The sequence below is a fragment of the Diachasma alloeum genome, unplaced genomic scaffold, assembly GCF_001412515.2.
Source record: "Diachasma alloeum isolate Michigan unplaced genomic scaffold, Dall2.0 Dall_scaffold_00569, whole genome shotgun sequence".
Taxonomy (NCBI): domain Eukaryota; kingdom Metazoa; phylum Arthropoda; class Insecta; order Hymenoptera; family Braconidae; genus Diachasma; species Diachasma alloeum.
Genome location: NW_021680701.1, coordinates 210,561 through 234,561, shown reverse-complemented (window position 1 = coordinate 234,561; position 24,001 = coordinate 210,561). Strand labels below are relative to the sequence as shown.

At 40.8% G+C, this 24,001-nt stretch overlaps 1 protein-coding gene across 1 annotated transcript in view; it reads right to left on the bottom strand.

Annotated features, from left to right (window-relative positions):
* The window catches only part of LOC107043410 (procollagen-lysine,2-oxoglutarate 5-dioxygenase), a 221,837-nt gene that overhangs the window by 22,646 nt on the left and 175,190 nt on the right, over nt 1-24,001 (bottom strand). The window contains exon 3 of the mRNA XM_015264910.1: nt 18,461-18,607. Within this exon, the coding sequence (XP_015120396.1) occupies nt 18,461-18,607 (147 nt within the window). The remainder of the gene's footprint in view (nt 1-18,460; nt 18,608-24,001) is intronic.

Here is a 24,001-nt window from a genome sequence, read left to right as displayed (position 1 = left end):
CTCTTTAATGTGGTGTCTTCCCGGGATGATCCCCTCCTCATTTACTAGTTCATACATGAAATCTGAGTTGATATCTTTTATACGATAAATTTTTGTGCTCCATTTACGCGCTAATTTGGCCGTAAAACCTCTTGGCCCAGACGATAGTACGCAAATTTTGCATCTAACCAGATCACCTTCAGAGAATTTGATGTCTCGGTGATGACGATTGTAATAACGAGCTTGTTGCTCGAAAGATTTATCAAGGTTGTCGGTAATTAAATCATAAATTTGTGTCATACGTTCCATGCGTTTTGTCGTACCGCGATTTCTTCGTCAATTTCTTCGTCGAGTGCCTTCATCTGCCGCAAAAATAAATTATTGCGGGGTTGACGACCGAAATTTAAGGACGCGGGCGAGACGTGTAGTGAACTATGGAGCACGGTGTTACATGCTGAGCGAAATTCGCTCAAGTGTAAATCCCATTCTTGATAATCTTGTTCAATGAAACAGATAATCATCGTCTTGAGGAGGCGGGTTACGCGTTCCACCGGGTTGGCTTGCGCGTGGTACGGCGGAGTAGTTTTATGACGGATATCAAAATATCTCGCCATCTCCCGCATTAATTTATTTTTGAATTCCGCACCATTATCTGTAAGGATCACTCTAGGTGTTCCCCAGCGAAATATTATCAGACTTTCAAATTCGGCGATAATGGATTTACCATCTGCCTTTTTCAATGGGGCCACCTCCACCCACTTAGTGAACAAATCTTGAAAAACTAAAAGGTAACAATAACCTGATTTGCTCGGAGGGAAAGGGCCCATGATATCCGCGGCAACCACTCTCCACGGATCGTGAAAAACGCGTTGTCCCATCAAACCCATAGGTTGTAACTCTGAGACTTTACACGTCTGACAAACTTCACATGATGTGCGAGGGCTAGTCGAGCTTGTGTCTTTTTAATTCCTAAATGACCTGAGCGCGTTAGGTCATGAGATTCAGAAATAATATCTATTCGTGATGACTTTGGGGGAATGAGCTTCCACGCATCGAGGTCTTCCGCAATGTTGAAACCAGGGGATTTAGTCGGTATCGAAACAGTTGATCGTTCTCCACCTTCCACTCCTTGAACATAGCTGGTTCTCGGATTACAGACACCTTTCTGCGTGAATACCACTCATCTTCGACCTCCACCGCACTCTCATTTCCAATTGCCGCAGGCAAATCGGGGTTCTCAACAGCCTTAACCTCATTCTTATCGGCCTCGGTACACTCGTCGTCATACATTCGCGATAATGCATCAGGAACTTCCTGAAGCTTCCTCGGTCGATGGATTAAATTATAATTGTACTCTTGTAACGCTAGTGTCCACCTTCCTAACCGGCCGGCCGGGTCTTTCAAATTATGGAGCCATTGTAATAAGCTGTGATCGGTAATAATCGTGAAGTGATATCCTTCAATGTACCGTCTAAAATGATCGATAGTCCACACGACCGCGAGACACTCTTTTTATGTGACCAAATAATTTCGCTCAGGCTTAGTTAATGTCCTACTTGCGAACGCGATCACATATTCAACTCCATCAATTGTTTGTGTGAGGACGGCTTCAAGACCGTAAGCACTCGCATCGGTTTGAATCGTGAATGGTACCGAAAAATCAGGGCAAGATAAGACTGGTGCAGTCGACAGAGCGGCTTTAATGCGCGTGAATGCAGTCGATTGTTCATCCCCCCAATTCCACTTAGTATTTTTGCACAAGAGGCGCGTAATAGGCTCGGCCATCGCGGGCAAAGTCGGGAATAAAACGCCGATACCATGGTGACATACCGAGGAAACGTCGAATTTGACGTATGGTACGTGGTTCCGAATAATTCAAGACTGGTTCGAACTTCGAAGGATCGATATGAAGACGAGTTTCATCCACGATAAACCCAACGTATTGGACTACAAAACACGCTTTTTTCCAAATTGATTCCGAGGTTTGCATCGCGCAGCCTCGTGAGAACTAACTCAAGATACTTGAAATGATCTTCAAATGTCTAGGTGACGACAATAATGTCGTCCAAGTACGCAAACGCGAAGGGCTCGAGCTCAGGACCGATAATACTGCCTGCGAGGCGTTGGAAAGTCGCGGGTGCATTTGTTAATCTAAATGGCATCCCTACAAATTCAAACGTGCCCAGACCCGGAACAGAAAACGCGGTTAATTTACAGATTTCAGGATCCAGAGGCACTTGATGATAGCCCTGTTTGAGATCTAGTGTGGTGATATAACGCGCGGAACGGAGCTTGTCCAAAATTCCCACTAAATTCGGGATGAGGTACGCGTCCTTTTTCGTTAATTTATTCAACCACCGGAAATCAAGACATAATCGCCATTTACCGTGAGACTTTTTAACCATGATAATGGGATTATTCCAGGCACTCTCAGATGGGCGAATAACCCCAGCCTCCACGAGTGCGACATCGGGTAACCTTTCAAACTGAATGGTGCATCATCACGCGGTCCTATGATTTTATGAGACGTTAAATTCATGAATTTAATTTTTTCACGCGGTGGGGTACTAACCGATGCACAAGTTTATCTATTACTTCGCGTTCAGTCTCATTTGTGTGTATTGACCGACAAATCTCATTTGCTTCAGTAAAATCGCGCGGTTCAATCGGGAATTGACACTCATCACCGTCTATCCACCACTCATTTGCTCTACCATCGAAGCCAAAACCGAAAATATGGACAAAATCCATTCCTAACAACACGGGTCGACTCAAACCAAGGGTTACCTGAAATCCTACTACGTGCGTAATTCCCTTAATCGTGATTGGGACTAAAATATCCCTAGCTACCGTTTCCGCGTGCCCGTTAGCCGTTGCAACGATCGGCGACGCGAGTGGCTTAATCTTTAATTTGAGATCTTTAATCCACGAATCGGCTAAATTTCTAGGACATGACTTTGTAGCTCCGGGATCCATCGGAGCATAGAATTCACATGAACCAATTGACAGCGGCAAGAATATCCGCGCCCCTAGCGGTTTCTCCGCGGTACGACTCGAAGTCCCTGCGAAACTTTCCTCCCTATGTGACGGGTGCACCTGCAACCTCACTTTCCCTAGATTCGCGTTCTATCGTGGAATTAGTTTCCGAATCGGTGATCAGCCGCTCGGACTTCTCGCGATACAAACGTTCATACGTAGGTGGAAATTCAGTCTTGTCATTATCGAGTGTTACTGCGGTACCGTGGTTCAGTTTACGACTCGAATTTGGATTTTTACTCTTAGAAAATGGTATAGAATTGTTCGGGATCATGTCAGGCTGCGTGATGTCCCGGCTTGAATCATTGAAACGTGCCCCTCGATTCCTAGGATTGAAAGAAAGCCGCGTGCTGCGGTTATTATCAACTGTGATATTCGAAAAATCCTTTTCGTTCTCAGAAATCTTATTATGGGACATAGCCAAAGTCAATTTAGGGGATTGACGATCTGAAACGCGCGGTTTAAGAGTAGGTTGGGTCCTTGAAACCTTGGGAGACACCGCGGGACCCTTTATTTCCAAGCTCCCTTTGCGTTTTCCCCTGTCGTTTGTTTTGGTGGATGATTTTTACAATCAGGAGATTTGACACCCCTTGTTCCATACACATAACAATAGATATCGGTCTGCGGCTGTTTACAGCTCGCGCGTTTTTGACCGTTCTTCTGGCAATTATGGCAGAAGTCAGTCGACTTAGATAATATCGACGTTGCTGGCGTCGAGCCAGACTGAGGAGTGATGGCTGGGGACGTTCGTCCACCAGCTGAACCAGCCACTTTAGACTTTCCAGCCTTCGTGGCTGCTGAGTAAGATGTGCTGGAGGGAGCAGGCGACTGAATCGCAGAAGCCTGAGATACAGCAGGGGGTTTCTGAGTTGAAGGTCGGCGAGACTTACTGTTCTGCTCGGAATTCTTCGCGTCTACAGCGGTTTTAACGGGCTTGTGAGACCCGGATCCCCTACTCATCTCATTTACTTCCTCAACATGCTTACTCCCCTTCTTCGCGTAGCGCGATGGTACATACGCACAACGAGGATAAATTGTGTCATTGGGGTCTGGAGGCGGTTTCAGTGGCGTACGACTGTGCCTCCAGTCGAAATCCAACACGAGATTTTCCAATTCATCAAACGTCGAAAATTCATTACGGTGAATCATTGGATGATACTCTGGCCGCAAATGATTATACGGGATATCGAGTCTCGCGGCTTCTGAGAAGTTTGTATTGTTGGATAGTCTCCACATCAACCGAACTGCATCCAAGTAATCTGCGCCACGCTCGAGAGTCCCTTGGGTGCGGTTTACAATATCAACGATCGCGCGACAACGTGTGTCGATCGGACTTGAGAAACGACTGAGAAGGGCAGAACGTAACTCTTCGAAGCTCTTAAAGCGATCGCGACGATCTTCCCACCAGTTATACGCGACTCCCTTGAGGATTGTGGGCAGAACTTAGAATAATTCATCGTCAGGAATACCATACGTTTCTTGATGTACTCTAAATGACGAATAAATTCATCGATACTCTCATTGGGTAACCCTGAGAAACTCCGTTTCCATCCCAAAACTCGATCAAACATGGCCGCGTTATAACGTTTGCCTTGTCGACCAGGAGAAAGATGATCTAGTCGGGCATTTGAGGCGATAGGACTTGGATAGAATTGGCCATTCATCCAAAAACCTGCGATTGGAGGAGGTACATGCGGGTCAAGTCCCGCTGGCATCGTATGTGCCTGAGAATGACTTGGGTTAGAAATAGTAGGCCTCGAAAGCCCTTGACTTTCGTCCGCGAAATGAACGCGCTGATGGCGCTGATTTCTTGCATGAGCGTCAAAAATGGACGCGAGTTTATCGAGAATCGATGCTTCTTGATTTGCGTTTGAGGCACTGGTGGTTACGGTGGTGTTTCTCTATGACTCCCATATGAAACATTCTCTATGACATGTTGTACAAAACACTGTCCGCAGCGGTTGAGGCTACCGTATCTGTAGTAGCAGTGGATTGCCCAGAAGATCGGGCCACCCCTAGCTGAAGAATGGCGGGATCAACGCGTGAAAGATCTTGCAAAGGCTGTTGAAGCTCTTCATTTCGAACAGACTCTTGCCATGCGGCATTAGAACCCTCAAAATCGAATTCGTTGAGGTTGAGTTCATTCAATCCCTCGATATAAACATCGGCGAGAGACCATGAGACTCCGTCGTATTTCATACGACATAACGCGCGAATCGCTCTGTCGACTAACACGTCATTCGACCCTACTGGGCTTCCCCCAAGTGTGGGAAGGAAAATGCGGAGACGCGCGATGTCCAACGAGCGGGCGTAACGCGTCACTTTCGTGCGTTCATCCATGTTTATTAATTTGGTTAATCCTCGAATTAGGGATAAATTTGTGATTAACGCTAACAATCGAAGTGTAACTAATGCGAGGGCTTAATTCCAAACAAGATCTACTAATGGTTATCCGGAGCAATAACAAAATTAATCAACCCCATAACCTAACTTACAATCCCCGGAGGGAAGAGATCCGCAAAAAAAAATTTCTAGTCGGAACAAAAAAGAAACAGCTATATTCCCCAGACAGAAAAAAAATTAATGTCGAGGACCAACTCCCCCAAAATGAAAACAAAAGAATTCAAATTCTGGGCGAGAAAATTTAATTATTGGAACAAACAAAAAAAAAATTTTAATTTCGAAAAGTAAAAAAAAATTTTATTCAAATTTTGCCAACAAGAAAAATACAAATTGTTGAAGCAAAAAGAAAATCGAAGAAATTTGATTCGAAAACGAATTTAAAAAAAAATTTTATTCACTCTTGAGGAACTATACAAAAGAATAACTTCAATCCTTGAAAGAAATTTAATCCTTGGAAACGAACTTCAATTCGCAAGAAAAATAGATTGAAAGCAAAAAATAAAAAGTTTAATTCACTTTTTAAAACAAAGACAAAAAGGATTTGGAAGAACCAAAAAGAAATTTAAATTCGGAACAATCACGAGTTACTTCCAAAAAACGAAAAATTAATAAAAAAAACAAAATATATTTTCTTAGAAAATTCACAAGAAGTTTTAATTCTTGGCAAAACAAAAAAAATAGTTTTTGAAAGAAAACAATATTCAACGGAATGAACCCTTAAACTGATTGATTCATCCATCAATTGTCCAACTAGCGTGTCATTAATTAATCAACACGAAAGAGAGAAAATAATGATAAATGCAAAGAATACTAATTATTTAATCCGGGCGAACGTCTAACCTGACTAGAGGTCAATGACTCAGCGTGAATATTCGTGACGCCCGAGAGTGCATGAGCACTCGAACAGCTGATACCGCGCGATCAATACTCCCCACTATTCTCACTAGTCCCACTGAACGCGTGAAGCAAGGGCGGCCCGTAGAAATTGTGCGAGAGAGACTTCCAATACCGAACGTTCAGTATTTGCTCGATTCTCCGAACGACATTCCAGTGGGAAGTAAACAAACCCGAGAATAAAGGCGAAATAAAATGGATCGATACACCCGAATACAAAGACGAGTGATAAACACGAGGCCGAGGAATTTTAATCCCCAAATAATTCAATTCAACGCGAATAACTCACCCGATGAAATTAAATCACGAGAAATTTCAATTCGAATAACGCGCGAATTTAATAGAATTTATTTTCCGAAATAAAATTTCAAATGAAGTACCAAAGAATAATTTTTTAATTATTGAAAGAAAAAAAAATGAATCAATTTTTATTCCATGGATTTGCCCGAAGGCCCCACGTCGGGCGCCAAAATGTTGTGAGGTATTTTTCCAAGCGCGTTTGCGGGATTCAGACGCGTGGTTCTCCACGAACTTTCAGCGACCCTTGGGACTCTCTCAACCCGAAATCAGAATGAAGGAGATAAACGAGAGAAAACAAATTTACCAATAAGGGCACCAGTCCTTTTAACCTCCAAAGGACAAGGTCATAGTGGTGATATGCGTTCCACGACTAGCTCAGAAAACCGCGGAGGCATGTGGGAACAGGCCACAATGAGCGTAACTCAACACTATGTATTTTTTATGAAAAGAAAAGAAATGTATTTTAAGTCAGTGAGGTAATGTAGGGAATTTTTCCATACGTCCATACGAGAACCAATGTAAAATTTTTGTACAAGTGCGGGAGAGGACTCCCGTGAGCAAAGACTCGACACAAACCAAATTAAATCAAAAGAAAATTAATATTGATTTGGAAAATAATTGGAACAAACAATATTGCAGAGGGGAGGTGAACGCCAGTGAGGTATGGTTGTGTGTTCCTGCCGATCCTGAGTCTTTCTTTCGTTATTTTTTTCAATTTTAACATATCTTTGACATAATTTTTTCTGGAACTTTGGAGATCGATCTCTGACCTGAGAAAATAATTTGAGTGGACTGATCATTCCCAAATGAGTAAACTTGCCATTTAGTTGGGTGTTTTTGTGTGAGGTTATGTTACCACGTCTCGTTCTGGCGACCACATTACGCTTGATCAATGACTGTGCTGGCTTTGTTGAACCTCCCATCGATAATCCTGTGCCTTAGGGCCATAAAAGTGCTTCCTGTGGTGCTCTCAGCCGTTCTTCAAGCACCTGTTGCAACGTCAAGTCCAAACACATGCTCCAAGAGAAAACGTAAACCATCCCCCACTCTGCAAATCGTTTCCCACAATAGAATATACAGTAAACTTCAAGAATTCTCATTTATCAAGCCAAAGAAGTCATCGCCTGGCTCCAGTCTGCAACAGACTGATATTAGCTCTCATCAGGAGCAGTTCCTCTCAGTGTGCAGTAATTCTGTCACCATGGACATCAAGGAATCGACACCAAATTCATTAGATCTCACTGCAGAAATGACACTCTCTCAACCTGGGCAAAATGCACCTCCCATCTCAGTTGATGACAGACTGTCTAAAATTGAATGCAGTTTCACTGAGTCCTTTAAAAAAATCACAAAACTGCTCAATGACTCAATCAACTCCTCCAATCACCTGAGAGCTGAATTGAGAGATTGCAAAAATGAATTAATTATAAAGAGATCATCGCTCGAAGCTAAGGTTAATAAAGTGATTGAGACGAATGCTGCCCTTAGATCTAAGAGTGCGACTTTCAAAACTGATTTCAATAAGAGATTGAAAGCAATTGAGGTGAAAGTATCCTCTGATAATTTCGTCACTCCTATTGATAATACACTGGGTAACCTCTTGAAGAAAATTGATAAGTTGGAGAAAGAGCAAAAAAAGCTCAACATCACAATTAGAGGACTTGTTACATCAGCGCCTGAAGAATTTGGACTCGATGATGTGATCCCAAGTGTTCGTTTTGTCCCACCCCATGAGAAAAACTCCAGTATCATCATTGTGCAATTAAAGCCGCTCGACAATAAGATTCATATTATCAAGCATAAGAATAAGCTCTCAGAGAAACAGCAATATAAAAATGTATATCTTGAGAGGGATTTGACTACGTTCGAAAGTGAGATTGCCAAGAAGTTGAGAGATCTAGCAAGAACTGCCCGGGCAGAAGGTAAGAAGGTGAGGCTAGCCTACAACTGGATTGAAATTGATAACATTAAATATCGTTGGGGTGAGCAAACCCAGGTTTTAGTCCATTGGGAGAACAGACAAATAAGGAATCCTAGAAATAAATCTCCTTCTCACCTTTTTCTCACCATGGGTGCCTCGTCTACCCATGCCTCCATCCAGCAGAGTAATTTTCAACTGCCGCCTACAAAAAACTGATCGAATCCAACGAACTACGCATTGTTTTCTGGAATGTCAATGGTTTCGAAAACTTTCTGTCCAGTGGTATTTGTGCTTCTGCTGATATATTCTGCATCACTGAGACCTGGCTCCTGTCTCCCCCGTTCTACACCCCAAAGATGCTGCAAGGTTCCAACTGACAGTGGGAGAATGCGGTGATGAAACACAATGTCGGTCGTCCCAGCGGTGGCCTTGGAACCTTTTCAAAACTAGACTCGTCTCGGATGAGTAGTTATAAACATTGTATTCTCTCAAAATTTTCTATTGATTGTACTGATTTTATTGTTGGTAGTTTCTATGTCAGTCCAGTTGCTGATTTTAATTCTTTTCTAGAACGTCTGCAAAATTTCCTTGATACTCTGGAGCTCTCCTATGATGATGATGTTGTTATTCTTGCCGGGGATTTCAATGCGAGAGTTGGCAACTCAGATGAGCTTCCCCATGAAATCTTTGAGGGCTTTGTTTGCTACCCTAATGTACTCAACTCTGACACTCAAGTCAACCATCGTGGACGTCCCCTTCTAGATTTTATGTCAAGGAATGGATTCATCCTGCTGAATGACAGGTGTTACCGGGATCATCTTGCCAACTGGACTTTTCTTCACGGTTCAGGAACGAGTGTGAACGACCTGGTATTTATAAAATCATGCCATGTTTCTAGGGTTCTCAATCTGGAAGTTGATCTCTCCATGCCCTTTTCTGATCATTTCCCTGTTTTTCTATCACTTTCTCTCAATCCCTCCTCCTCTTCACTGACTACACCATCTGTTCCTACCCCCTTAACCCCCGGCCCCCTAGTAGCTCCTGTTCCCTCAGTAAAATGGTCACACTCTGTAAATAATCTTGCTGAATCATATACAAATGCTCTCCTCCCCCTGCTACCCGACATACCAGATTCCCTGCATCCCTCTCCCAATGAGATCAGCTCCAGGTTTCAGAATGCTATAATGACAGCTGCTACCCAGGTTGGTCTGTTACGGTCCCTGTGCCCTGTGAGAATAGCTCATGATGATAATCCCCCCTGGTGCAATGACCGTGATATTAGACAAATAAACACTGCCCGGATACCAGAAATAACGTTCATTTGCTTCGTAAACGTTTCAAATCTCTTGTGAATTTTAAAAAGAACTCCTACAAATTTCAGATTGCTAACGCATTAAACAAACCCAGTGCCATGACAAATTTTTGGAAAACATAAAAAGCTGAAAACTCATCATCGGACTGTTTCAAAAGTTACAGTAGACAAATGGAATAGTTTTTATAGTGTTGTTTTCCCCCTGCGCAATTTCCCTCTTTTTATTCCCACAATCAATGTAATTGAACCCCTTGAAAAATGCATAACTCTTATTGAACTCTCTGCTATTCTTAAAAAAGTTAAAAACAATATAGCGACTGGACCAGATAAACTATCAAATGAATTTTATAAGGACCTGCCTCCTGCAGGCCTTGATGTTCTATTGAATCTCTTTAATTCAGTTCTTCGAACAGAGTCTTGCCCTGACGGTTAGTCAGAAGTGATTCTGTCCATGGTTTTTAAAAAGGGAGATCCCAGTGACCCTGTCAATTACCGTGGGATAGCTCTAGTTAATCACATTACAAAAATTTTCACTTACATTTTAAAAAATCGTCTTGAAGTCTGGGCTGAAACTAATAATGTTTTCCCCTCGTCTCAGTTTGGTTTTAGGAGAAATTTGGGGTGTACAGAAGCCATTTTTACACTCTTATCTTCTATTCAATTACAACTTAGATTTCCAAAACGAGAAGTTTACGTAATTTTTGTAGATTTTCGCAGAGCTTTTGACTCTGTCCCCCATGATCGCCTTTGGACCAAACTGAACGACATGGAAATTAGCTCTAAACTCCTGAGAACAATTAAATCCTTGTATGACAAAGCCAAAGTACAAATTAGATGTACTAATGGTACTTTATCAGATAAGTTTGATGTTACTGAAGGTGTTTTGCAGGGTGAAACCTTGAGTGCCTTATTATTTATTTTTTATATTGCAGATTTCAAGCAATATTTCAGGGACATTTCTGGTTTAAATATAAATGGTATTACTGATATTCTAATGCTTTTATATGCTGACGATACAGCTATTCTTGTTGACTCGCAAATCAATCTCCATAGGGCACTCAAGGCACTTGCTGATTATTGTGATGTGAATGGCTTAGCAGTCAACGTTAGTAAAACCAAAATAATGGTTTTTAAAAGATATGGTAAAATTAAGAAACTACCTAATAGGTTTAAATCATATAAGGGTGAAGTACTGGGATTTATCAAAAATTATACTTATCTAGAAGTCCCACTCTCGAAAAATGCACTTGGCAATGAAGCTGCACGTGCAGCCATTGCTAAAGCCAAAATAGCTACTGGGGCTGCCATTAGTGGGCTCGCTAACCTAGGTGTCACTCATGGAGCACTCTCGTGACTCTCTATAACTCTCTAGTCTCTTCAACTCTTCTCTATGCCATGCCAGCTTGGGGCCTATTGAGTACCTTTGATCTAGAAAAGGCCCAATTAGATTTCTTCAAGAGAGCTCAGAGTCTTCCGAGAAATACGCCCAGCTGGGCTCCCAGGCTAGAATGCAATCTTCCTGCCATTAAATATCGAGTTATGAAATATTTCTGGGACTGAATTTTAAAAGTACTCAAGCAAAACAACTCGTTTCTACCGAAAATGTGTCTACTGCGCTTCATTCAACTAAGTAAATCCCCGACATGTGATTCCACTTATAATTGGGTGTCTCAGATGAACAAATTCCTCACTTCTGTCAATTTCCTTGAACTTGAAAACTCCTGATCCTGAAATTCTTGCCAAGAACACTTCAAATGTCTTCAATACGTAGGAGCAGATGTTGAGGGACATTGATCTCTCAAGGTGGGCTAATTTCACTTCCTATCAACTACTCCCCACCCCTCCAACCCCACCACTAAACCTGTCAGTTCATTGGTTCTCCAAATACCTCCTCGATAATCACCCATTGCATCTGAAGAAAACTATGGCACAACTTAGACTAGCGAATTTATATCGTTGCAATTTTTTCATTGGTAAAGATCAAAATGTATCATTTAATCCGTTAAGTCTATGTAGTTTTTGCGATCTCAATGATTCAGACTCAATTCAGCATTTTTGTCTTAGATGTAAGGTAACTGAAAGCTTTGGAAATGAATTCTTCCAGTGTCACCAAAATTTTATTGGTAACTCTCTTAGCAATATTTTATTTACTGCTAATTTTTCAGAGATTAAGAATGTTTATAAATTTTTCCTCAAATACCTACCGTTTAGACTTACAATTGTTAATGAACTGTTCTCGAGACACTTATTATCCTCCACTTTAAACCATTCTGAATAACTATTCCACAATTACTGTTTGCGATTCTTGTTGGACCTCTATCAGGACATCATTCCAATTGGACCAATTATTTTGCTTCATTTCAATAGACTGTAACCTTTTCCGTAATTTAGATTAACAATAATCCCTGAAATGAGGATCTGGGCAATTAAAGAAAGAGGACAAATAAGGGATATTCTAAGAAAATCAAGTGTATTTCCATTAACTACAAATTAGATCGTCGAGACGTTAATAAGGCCTTTTCATGAGATCTAGGGGAGTGGGAGAGGCCAGGCAACTTTTGTACACGTAAACAGAGGGATGACTCTAGGGATTAAATAAAGGAGGAGATTTTGGATATATCGAGGGGAATTACCAAAGAAAGAAATAATGACCGAGAAAAACGGATTTACTGGGGAAATCAAGTAAACAAGTGTGGCACACCGTTGGGGGGGATTCAGGGATAGAATTCAAGGGCAAGGAGAAAATGATGGGAACAACTCGTACTCACGACGGGGCTTCCCTCTAGTGAACACGTGGGAATTCCACCGACGCCACCGTAACTCCTTCAAAATACCAGGGGACTTTCCTGGAGAGGTTTCTTTCCTCCTCAGGGTTCCAGGGCACCAAGTTTAGAGCTGGGATGAGCTCAGTAACACCAAGAATCCTCTTTTCGTCCACCAGAATATCAAATAATAATAACTTACAGGGTACCTTTCACTTCTCAAATACTTAAATCGGGGCGTACGTGGCAACTCACGGGGCAGCTGTTGCGCGAGTGAGGCTTCCTCCTCACTTCTCCTTCTTTCTCCTTAACTCGGGTGTCTTCGTTTCCGCCATTCGTTTAAATTCGTCATCTCATCGTGACACCTCGCCAATAATCGGGACCAGTCAAATGTCTTCATGGGGGGCCGAGGTGCTAGGTCAGGAACGTGTGAATGGGGCCATCGAGGGTGAAGATTTATTCCAGGGCTAGTCTCTGGGACGTTTCTAGGGGGGCACCGGCTCCTGTAGTCGATCTAGGTGGGCCGGAACTAATGACTTCCTTCGGTAGGTGTTCGAGGTTGATTCCAGGGGCAAGGGTAGAGTGGTAACGAGGGGAAAATCCGGGGAAGGGGTATCCAACGGTGGCGGGATTTTAACTTTTAGGGGGCTGAGTGTGTTTGGGAAAAAATGTGGTGAAAACAATAAAAAATAAATAATGTGCCTCGTCACAATACCTCTGTTAAAAATAAGTTTTTTACTACTGTTTTTGAAAATTCGGTTGGCTTCACCGTCTTATGTACCTCTCGATGGATTACTTAATATTTTTCTGTATGAACTTATCTGTATCTCTCTCCCTGCTATGGGGCTATGTACCCTTATGCAGTACTAAATGAATGAAATGAAATGAAATGAAACAGACGATATTCAATAATTGATTTTAAGTGAATTTAACAAAGAGAAATATAATTGGATTATTGGTAATAACCAAACACAAAAAAAAAATTATAATTTTGAAGATGCATGGGAGACACTAGGACGCGAGGATCACCCATACACGTCGATAACGCGAGAGCCACGACAAGAAAAATTATTGGGGAAGATTAATACCGTAAATGATCAATAACCAATGTTTCCCCACACAGAACATATTCGTAATAATAATGAAAAACAAAGAACCAAAATCATAATAAAAATCAAATAATTAAGTAGCTGAAGGCTACTGAGTGGCGCGTCACAAGCAGACTCGAATTCATTTTCAAACGGGCCCAAAATGGACGCCGGAGTGAATTTACCAAGAGAATCACGCGTGCACTCACAAATAAAAGTCGACGCTCACCGTAATTAGGCGAGAAATACTCCAAGAAGCTCGTCTGGACCCTCTTAGCGACGACGACGTCTCAAGGTAGGCCGAGAAATCCGGGCACAACACCACAATAATTCTTTATAAAAGAAAAGAACCAACAAAAGATGCTCAAAGAGCGTTCAATTCATTTTAATGCGCAGAGCGACTTGACTAGTCAAAATCCCAGCGAAGAGTGTCCGTCGGGGCCGTACATCGCCCCGAGGAACCTCAAAATCTTTGCTACTCCCAACCCAATCAACCGATGGTGGCGCGGAGAATCCGCGTTACCATCTGATTTTGAAGCGGGAATTTTTAAAATTGTCATAATTCCCAATTCCTAAGTCGCAGGGAACTGAAATTGGCGCCGCGCGGTCGGTGGATATGATCCGCGTTGAACGGCGCAGAAACCAACATAATCCGATGCTCTCTCAATGTTGTATCATGAGTTTTTTACTGGACGGCCTTACGCCACCGATCCATCGGTGAAGTGGTGGGGGTTCGCACGTAGAGGCCTGAGATGCCTGCTGGCGTGCGTCGATCGTATCTCGCGTCCTTCGTGGTGTGAGTCTCTCAGACTCGGTGTGTGCGTGCTCGTCGGTGTGCTACTCGTCATCTGCTGTAGCGCCGACTTGTAGCCATTCCCGATGTTCCGCTCCACTCCCCTTGTCACGAAGCTCACCCGTAACCCACGGTGAGCGCGATCGACAGAATTTGAGAGAATAATAAAAGAACGAGTGAATATAAGAAATAAAGAACTGACAATTGTGGCCCTGGGTGATCCGACTCATCGCTGGGGTAAAAATACTAAATTTTCCCCCATAATCCGCGATCAGTTCAGGCGAGGAACAGTACATGATTTTTATCATGTTACAGTAAATAATGAAATATATCAATTCATATATATGAATCGATAATAGTATATTGTGCCCCTAGGGAGTAAAAGTATTTTCTGATGAATGTGATGTTATAACCCTCGCCTTCGGCTCGGGTTATAATCACATTCGTCAGAAAAAACTTTTACTGTCGTGTGGCACACGATATTTTATGCCTCGAGGACTGACCGAGCGAAGCGAGGATAGAATCACAGTTTTCCGTCCCTAGAGGCATAAATGTAATTTTCCAAGAGATTTATAAACAGAATAATGCGAACAATCTAAAAAAAATCTAAATTGTGGGCAAGTATTGAGTGATTTGATTATACTAGCAGCATCTGTAAGTGCGACCGTTTTCTAGATTCTATAATACTAATTCCTGAAAAAAGGATTAGGGCGAGTCAAGAAAAGGGACAAATAAGGGATAATTTGAGAATAATAATCTATATTCTTTTCTAAATACAATTATGATCGTCAAAAGACGTAAATAAGGCCTTTACTGAGATCTAGGGAGTGGGGGAGGCCAGGCAACTTTTGTACACGTAAAAAGGGAGTGACTCTAATGCAGAAAAAGGGGAGAAGCTAGTCGTGTCGAGGGAATGCAACTAAATATGAAAATAATGATTGAATGGGGAAGAAACAAAAGAGTGTAGGTTCACCGTTGGGGGGTATGAAGGGTAATATTGTGGGGACAAGAGGGAACATGAGGGGGGTAACTTGTACTCACGATGGGACTTCACTCTGGCAAATACGTGGAATTCCACCGGCGCCTTGCACTCCTTCAAAATACCAGGGCGTATTCCTGCAGAGCCTCCTTTCCACCTCGGGGTTTCCTGGGCACCAATACTAGAGCTGGGATGAGCTCGATGTATCAAAAGTCCTCTTTTTATCCGCCAAATAACTTCCGGGCGAATTTTACTGTATTCACTATTACTACTTTCGGGGCACGTGGCGACTCACGGGGCAGCTAATGCACGAGTGTCGGTCTCTTCGTTTCCTCCGTGATTCGTGGGGGTTCGTTAGGTGCCGAAGTCCTTCGGGTTGTAATTCGGGAGCAATCGGGGCCAATCAGTACGGGTGAGTGGTGACGATGACCACAATCCAGGGATGTCTCGCTGGGATCGTCGAGGGCGGTGGGTTGCTGAGGCCCATGTATGGGTGGTTTGTGGGGGGAGCAACGGCTCCTTCAGTTTATCCGGTAGGACTGGAACTGTGATCTTTCTTCGGCTGATGTCTTCGTGATGTCCAGTGGCGGGAGTAAAGGGGCGATGAGGGGAAAATCGAGGGAAGGGGTATCCAACGGTGGTGGGATTTTATTATTTAGGGGGCAGTGTGTAGTTGGGCAAAGTATAAAATAAAAACAAATAAAAATAAAGAATCGCCTCGTCACAAAAGTAACTATAAAAAATTTATTTAATGAGGTCAAACAAATGGTTTATGAGTGGATTTCTAGTTAAAAAACCCCCAAAATTTGTCAGTTTTATTGTTTTTCAATATGACAAAAAATGGAAGTTTTCTTCGCATTATTCTATAGACAAACATGAAATAAAAGGTGACGATTCTTGGCAATGCTGCATCTTCATCGAATCATGTTAAAATGAATTTTCGAGGAGTGAATCTTTTCTTCAATAGAAATTATTGTGAAAAAAAATACTAAAAAAATCTGGCCTGCATGTAGATGTGTTTCTGATTTAAAAAAAAAAATCCGATTTTTAGAACAATTTTTGATGATTAAAAAAAGGAAAATTGGAAAAAGATGTTTTTTATTTGCACTAGGCAGATCGCGCGCTTCGCGCGCGCTACCTAGTTTGCATGAAATTGATATTTGTCGTCATTTTCATGAATTATAAATCCCCCGACTTACGAACTACGTGATCCTACATTATGTCATTTTTTTTATTATATTTCAATCATGTTTTAATATTTATATCAGAAATAATTATAATTATTGTGACAAATAAATTAACCAACTATAAACCAACTTTAAACAGAAACTTCACGTCATTCTCCTGACAACTTCACAAATGATAACGATGTTCAAATCGATTCGTCATACAAATTGACGGATCGAATCGAAAGCTCCATCATTAGCAATAAATGATTTCGAAAAATGGAAAATATCAATGCATTTTTAATGGGGCATCAGTTTGGTGTCAATTTTTTGAACGTAAATGTGATATTTCCATATTTAAGCATTAGGTACTTACACAGATTTGGACAATAACCGAGGAAATTTTCCTCATGAAGAGGAAAAAATTTGAATTTTCGCAGCGTGATATCCCAAAATCAAATTATTATTGCTTATCAGAATTTATCTATTGGATGGAATGGATAAAACACGGTATCAATTGCAAGATCTCCATAAGACCTTCAACTTAGTATATAATACATCCCCGCTGGTGAAGTCCAAAGCATAATTTTTTGTCAGAAACTATGATTTTTTAAGTGTGACATGAAGTAAAAAATAGAAACAACCTACCATAATTGGATGAAAATTCCACGAAATCAGATTTTTTATGTACCATTTTGAAGAACTGACAATACTCTTCAAAATGATGTACGAATTCTTTACTTTACTTCCACGAGAGTGATTGAAAAATGCGAACTAATCTGAATTCAGAAAAAAATCAAGAAATTCAATTCTTAGATAAAATCTCCTATAAGTTGATCAAACTTGGCTGTAATTGAATAGTTCAGGGGTCAATTTGAAGGCAATTTAATGTTCTTTGAATTATATATAACATATTCCCACAAACTTGAAGAAAAAAACAGAAAATATCATCGTTTATAGAAAAAAAATGGAAATTTTCAAAACGTGACATGCCAAAATCGATGCATTATCGCTTGTAACAATTGATCTAATGGTTGGAATCAATAATATGAAGTATCAATTTGAAGATCCCGATGAAACCTTCGAATTTATATATGATATATCCCCGCTGATTAAGTATAAACCCTTGATAAATTACAAAAACTGTCATTTTTTAGGTGTGACAAAACATAAAAAATGGAAAAAAACTGTAATAAATTGATGAAAATCCAATTAAATCGCATTTTTAATACACCATTTCGAAAAACAGTACATGTTCTTCAAAATGATGTATAAATATCTTTGTTTAAGCCACTTGAAAGCATCGAAAAATCCATCCGAAGTTAATTTTTCAAGTGAAACATGAAAATTCACTTATCGCTTAAAACTCTCATAACTCAATGAAAAATGGTCAAAATTGGATGAAACAGACGTCACTTTGGAACTCATTTAATGAGCTTTCCAAAGATTGTACTATATACATGGTTTATAGAAAAGGAAAAAGAACTTGAGCATAAAAACCAAAGAAAAAAGCCTGGTAACGCTCACGGATCTTTTATTTATGGATAAAACTGGATAAACAACAGGAAAAATTATCGATTTAAAATTCGGTGGGGCCATTTTCGCCATACTCATTTCGCTAGACTCTTTGCCAGAAATATTGTCTATATAGGTTAGTTCAAAATGCTACTATTTAATGATTTTTGTCAAACAAAAATAATCTAGTGAGGCTGAGTTGAAATGGAATGTTCCTTTTCACGCGTTTGCATCGCTTCATACCCATCGGTTAGTCTGGAATTCTAAACTTGGAAAAAGTACGTATTAATGGTTTATGAAGGCTAGACTTACATTATGAAAATAGCCAGTGAAGACGAGCTCCTGCAGTGGTCTGACATACTCTTTGAGAAAATACAACCATTGTCGCTCGTAATGCACTTGGTTCATATGGATGTCACGGGTTGGAACGTTCTCATAGCCACCTTGCAATCTGGAATCCTATAAATCCTTTCCATTAAATTACTTTGAAGGTTTCAGCTGTCGGAATTGTTTTCGCATTATTAATGAAAATACATTGACAGAAGTAAAAAAAAGGTCAATGTGAGTTATCATTTGGCTGAAGTGGACGATGAGTTGAAGAGAGGAATAGAAAAAGTTGAACGACAACAAACCAATTTGTTCTTTGTTTGTTTCTATTACTTAAAACGGTTTCTTCTTCTTTTTCGTGTTTTTTTTTCTATTCATGCATTGGTAATATTCTTCCACTTGAGAAGTAAACAAAACTCGGCAATCGTTCTACATCAAAGCTTTTTGGCTACATTTGAATTCTCTTCAGGTTTTATTCAAGAAATTGTTGAGGCTTTATTCGGAAAATTGTTTCATTCTGTTATTGGTGTAAATTGATGAAGAATTTTTTAGATACTGGTCATGCATAAACATGTCCCCTATAGTGATAACCAGGGACTGGAAAGGAATGCGGTAGCGAAACGAAAATGCGTTTCTGAACGGAGAAAACGAAATTCATATTCAAAATTCATATTACTGAAGGAGATGATATGGTATCATCGTATCGAATTCTCGAAGTGCATGGTATCGATATTTTTCATCAATTGATCAAAAATATCGATATGATGAACACGTCATATCTGGTTTTTGGAGCAATGAAAAGAGAAATATGTATAGACTATGTGGTGTGAAAGAGTGAGAAGAAAAGTTGAATTATCACCATCAGCTGTAACCGCTATTTTATTTTGGATCATAATGAGAAGGAATAACGCTCAACGTCGTGATAAAAAAATTACAAATATAATAAAATAGGGTGAAAAATTCATTGAAAAATAATGAGACATTTGAGAGTTTGTAGGAGATTACTCAGACAACCTATTAAAAATACTCTGACCCCTCGCGTCGCCAAGTTGACCCTTCTGCTTCAGCTAGGTTTAACGTCTACAAGTCAAATTGAAGGCACTGGAACTAATATACGCGTGATTAATAAATGTTCCAGGCTATTCAAACGGAGAACCGATTGTCCTGTTCCTTCTCTAATCGTGATCTGCCTCCGTTTTGCGGCTTCAAATCGTCGCTAACACAAAAACGCAAATCAAGCATCCTCACGGTTTTCAGAAACTAAGACAGCCATCCTGCTATTATTAATAGTCTCCAATACAGTTAGTTTCTGGACGGAAACTGGACTCAAACGCCATTATGAGTCTGCTTAGGTAAGGCAGTCCATGCTCACAGACACTGAAATATTTTCAGTTTTGTGGACGGAAATAGTATGAAGAATATTATTATCTTAAGAATAAAATAACCGACGTTTACACTGGATCCATATGTTACAATAAGAATAGTAGATTATGCACCAAGGGAGGAAAATAGGATATTCCAACCCGCGTGTGGATTACTGTCCGAGGGGAAGCCGAGGGCGGTAAACACGCAGGTTTGAATGTCTTGCTTTACTCCCTAGATGCACATATTATTTACTATTATAACTGCACGGTATAGTTCGATTTTTCTTCGTAAATACAGGGAGGAACGTGGATTATGGCATTCCGAGGATCGTCAAAAACAACAGAACCCCGAAGAATGAAAGTGGCCTACCACTTTCCTCCCGTGATTTGGGGAGGAAAATCGAACTTTCCGTGCAGATATGACGAAAAAATCATTCAGTATTCTATTGTCGAATGGGGCATAGAAACGATGCTGCGGATCCAGACAAGGTTTGCTAACCAAGGAGGCCCTCACACTTGAGGGGATCACCACAGCAATGTTTGAATTCTTGAATCGGAAATACGAGGATGTCAAAACCTCAATCGCTCACCTGTCTCAACAAGTCACTGAAGGGGAGACCAAATTATCAACTATCACAGATGATCTAAAGGCAGTGATTGGTGATGTCACTGAGGTGAACAACAGGGTACAAAGGGTTGAAGATAATATAAGGGAAATCCGCCAAGCAGGTAATACTTCTGATATGTCGCTTATCCTTTCCAGAAGTGTTAAGGAGTTTGAGAAACGTCAAGAGAGAAAAAAAAACCTTATGGTTTTTGGGCTCCTGAAAACCAAGGAAAAGGATCGAAATGAAAGAATGCTGGTTGATAAATCTACTGCCCTTAAAATTGTGAAACAAGTAAATAACAGGTACACACTGCAGTCAATCAAGTGTGCTCGTGTCCGAAAATACGCGTCTACCTCATAGCATCCTCACCCTTTAAAAATCCTGTTTAATGAACCCTCCCTTGTCTTCCAACTAACTCAGGAGTTCGCAAGAAGGGCTAACAATAGACTCTCGACATCTCTATCCAACATTATGATTTCTTCGGACAACTACTCTTCAGCGCCAGGCGTACATCAAAGTAAGAGAGGAGTTACCTCAGCGCCAGCCAACGACGGGCTCTTAGGACTGGAGGATAGTGTCGAGGAATGGATCTCTTTGAGTATTCTTCAGGGTCCTTCGTCCATGTTATGTAATACTATTGTTATTCTCAATAAGGGGCCGTAGGTGCAACTCACGCATGTACTTAATGCATGTTCTTAATGAGAACGTGTAAACGCTTCAAAAGCAATACAGAAGCTCGATTACTGTAGCATCTTGTGGTCTCTTCATGATAAATATAAACAAAACCTGAAAGCAATTCAGAAAATATTTCTGAAATTTCTTTACTGGAAGAAGGATGGTGTTCATCTGGAACGCACCCAAAAACAAAACTACTGATGCAGGTCTATTTTTCGGTTACATTTAAGCCGATTTGGGGCTATGGGGCTTCGTCAATGGGGTCTCATAAGGGGATCTTTGTATGGGACAGGGAGCATGGGTGGGGGGGTCATACTAAATTCTCGACATACAGCCCATCCGTAGTCGACTTAGCTCGTCGATGAGTTTTTCAAGGATATCTCCAAAACTAAAGGAGGAGGAGGGGAAGAAAGTTGTTCAATCCATAGCATTCACTCAAATGAATGCAATGGAACATAGGGGTTCGGGACTCATAAATTACACTTTTGAAGGGCGAGGAGGGAGTGAGGAAGTAATTTGCCGAGTTGCACAGATGATTCTAGTGATTCACGCAGAACTTGTATGGATGAGAGTGATCAACGTAGGATGTTTTCTATTATGATTAATTCATGCGAAAACTGCAGAGTTCACGCAGAAAAATTTACGAGGGAAAGGGGGGGGGGCAATCTATCGAATGAAACGGATGATTCTGTTCATTGACACAAGTGTACGTGCAACATTTTTTCAAGTAAAAGTGATTCATGCAACAACTGTAGTATTCACGCAGATGAATGTAATGAAACACGCACAAATCATGCTCATGATCCTAGTGATTCATGCAAGGGTAAGTGGTATTGCAAACATAATGTTTCCTATTCTAAGTGATTCGTGCAGAACCTGCAGCAATCATGCCAATGAATGCAATGGAAGGGGAGGAGAACAAGGAATCAGGTGGATCAGTCAAATCATCACCGACGTCGGTGGCCGAGTGGATTAGACGCAAGTCTAGTGTGCGAACGGTTGTGAGTTCGATTTCCGGTGGAACCGAATTTTTCAACGGAAGGCTCCGGCGAGCGGCAGGTTACTAATAGAGTAACCGCCTGTACCGGTATGTGTTCCCTGTGGTTTCCCACGCCTGCTCCTATGTTCTATAGGAGTGTGAATACGGTAGAGTGTAGAATCCACAGCTGCATGCATAGGGTGAGATTGAATGCCGAAAAGAGACCCGAAAGGGGACTCAAAGGCCGTAACAATAAAAAAAAACTCAAATAATCTTACCGATTTAGGCAAAAGTGAGTGGAGTGGTTCATACAGCGTTTGTATAGAGAAGAGTAATTCACATAAAATGTTTTAGATTCTCAGTATTGCACACAATACCTGCAACAATCACGCATATGAATGAAACAGAACATAGGGCTCCACGCAGGTCCCGCGAAACTCACGTAGATAATATACACGCAGTATTCATATAGATGAGAGTGATTCACGCAGGATGGTCTTCATCCCAAGTGTTTCACGCAAAACTCGCAGCAATCACGCAGGTGAATGTAACGGGAAGTAGGGCTTCACTCCAGCCATATGGGACTCAAGTAGGTGGTCCTAGTGATTCACTCAGTACTCTTACAGATGGGGGCGATTTACGCAGGATGTTTCCTATTCTGAGGGATTCACGGAACGATGGTGGAGTATTTCACCCATAATGTTTTTATGCCCGATAAAACTCAGAGGAGGGGTATATGCTATCGGTAAAACCTAACTCAACTTCCGATTTTCTTTCCTCGGAGACAACTCCGTGAGAAATTGTCTAGAAAAAACAATTATTGTATTTTTTTTTGGAAATTGACTTACTGAGAATGTTCTAACAGAATGTTCTAACGAAGCCTTTTTTTCCTTAAGGGGAGACAGCAATGAAATTAAAAAGTCTTTTTGAGAGCTAGGAATTCCTTGAGTGACTTTTGATACATGATGGGACCTGTTAAAACGTAGGAAAAAAGATCATTACAATCGATTTTACCCCATACATCAGCGAAAAACGACGTTTCCCGTTTTTACCTTCAAAATGGTTCAAGTACCTCAATTTTCAACTGATTGACATGTTTTTTCTTTCAAAATGTTAGTTAGACTCCAAAGAACGGAGGTATGCATCTGTTTTACGATCCATGGAGTAGATCATGAAAAAATTAGGAAAAAATTGAAAATTGATAAATCAATGTGAAAGCAATAAACGAAAAGAAAAAAATGTGGATAGTAAAACGGATGCATACCTTTATTCTTTGGAGTCTAACGAAGGTTTCGAGCCAAAAAAATGTCAATCGGTTGAAAATTGAGGCGCTTGGACGCTTTTGAAGGGAAAAATGGAAAGCGACGTTTTTCGCTCATGTAGGGGGTAAAATCGATTGTAATCATTATTTTTCCAACTTTTTAACATATCCCATTATATATCAAAAGTCGCTGCATAGGTTCGTAATTCTAATAAAGAGCTTCAAAATTCACCGCGGTTTCCCCTCAATAATCTCAATTCTTCATAAATTGCAAATTAATAAGTGATTTCAAAGAAGTAACTAGTAGTGTAATAATGCCGATTCTGGCACAAAGTTTTTGGCGTCCACCTGGTCGTTGGGGCCCAGTAGGGGGGTCAGATGAAATTGGGTGGGTGGGTTAATTAATCCGCGATAATTAATTAATTACTGATTGATTTAATTATTGATTAATCAATTAATTAATTAATTATCAATTCATTAGTAGGTTCTGGCGCAACGTTTTTGGAGTCGACCTGGTCGTTGGGGCCCAGTAGGGTGGTCAGATGAAAGTGGGTGGGTGGGTGGTCGATTAATTCGCGGGGTCGCGGTTAATTTGCGGTTTGATTAATTGATTCACCGTTTTTTCCCTCGAAATGATGA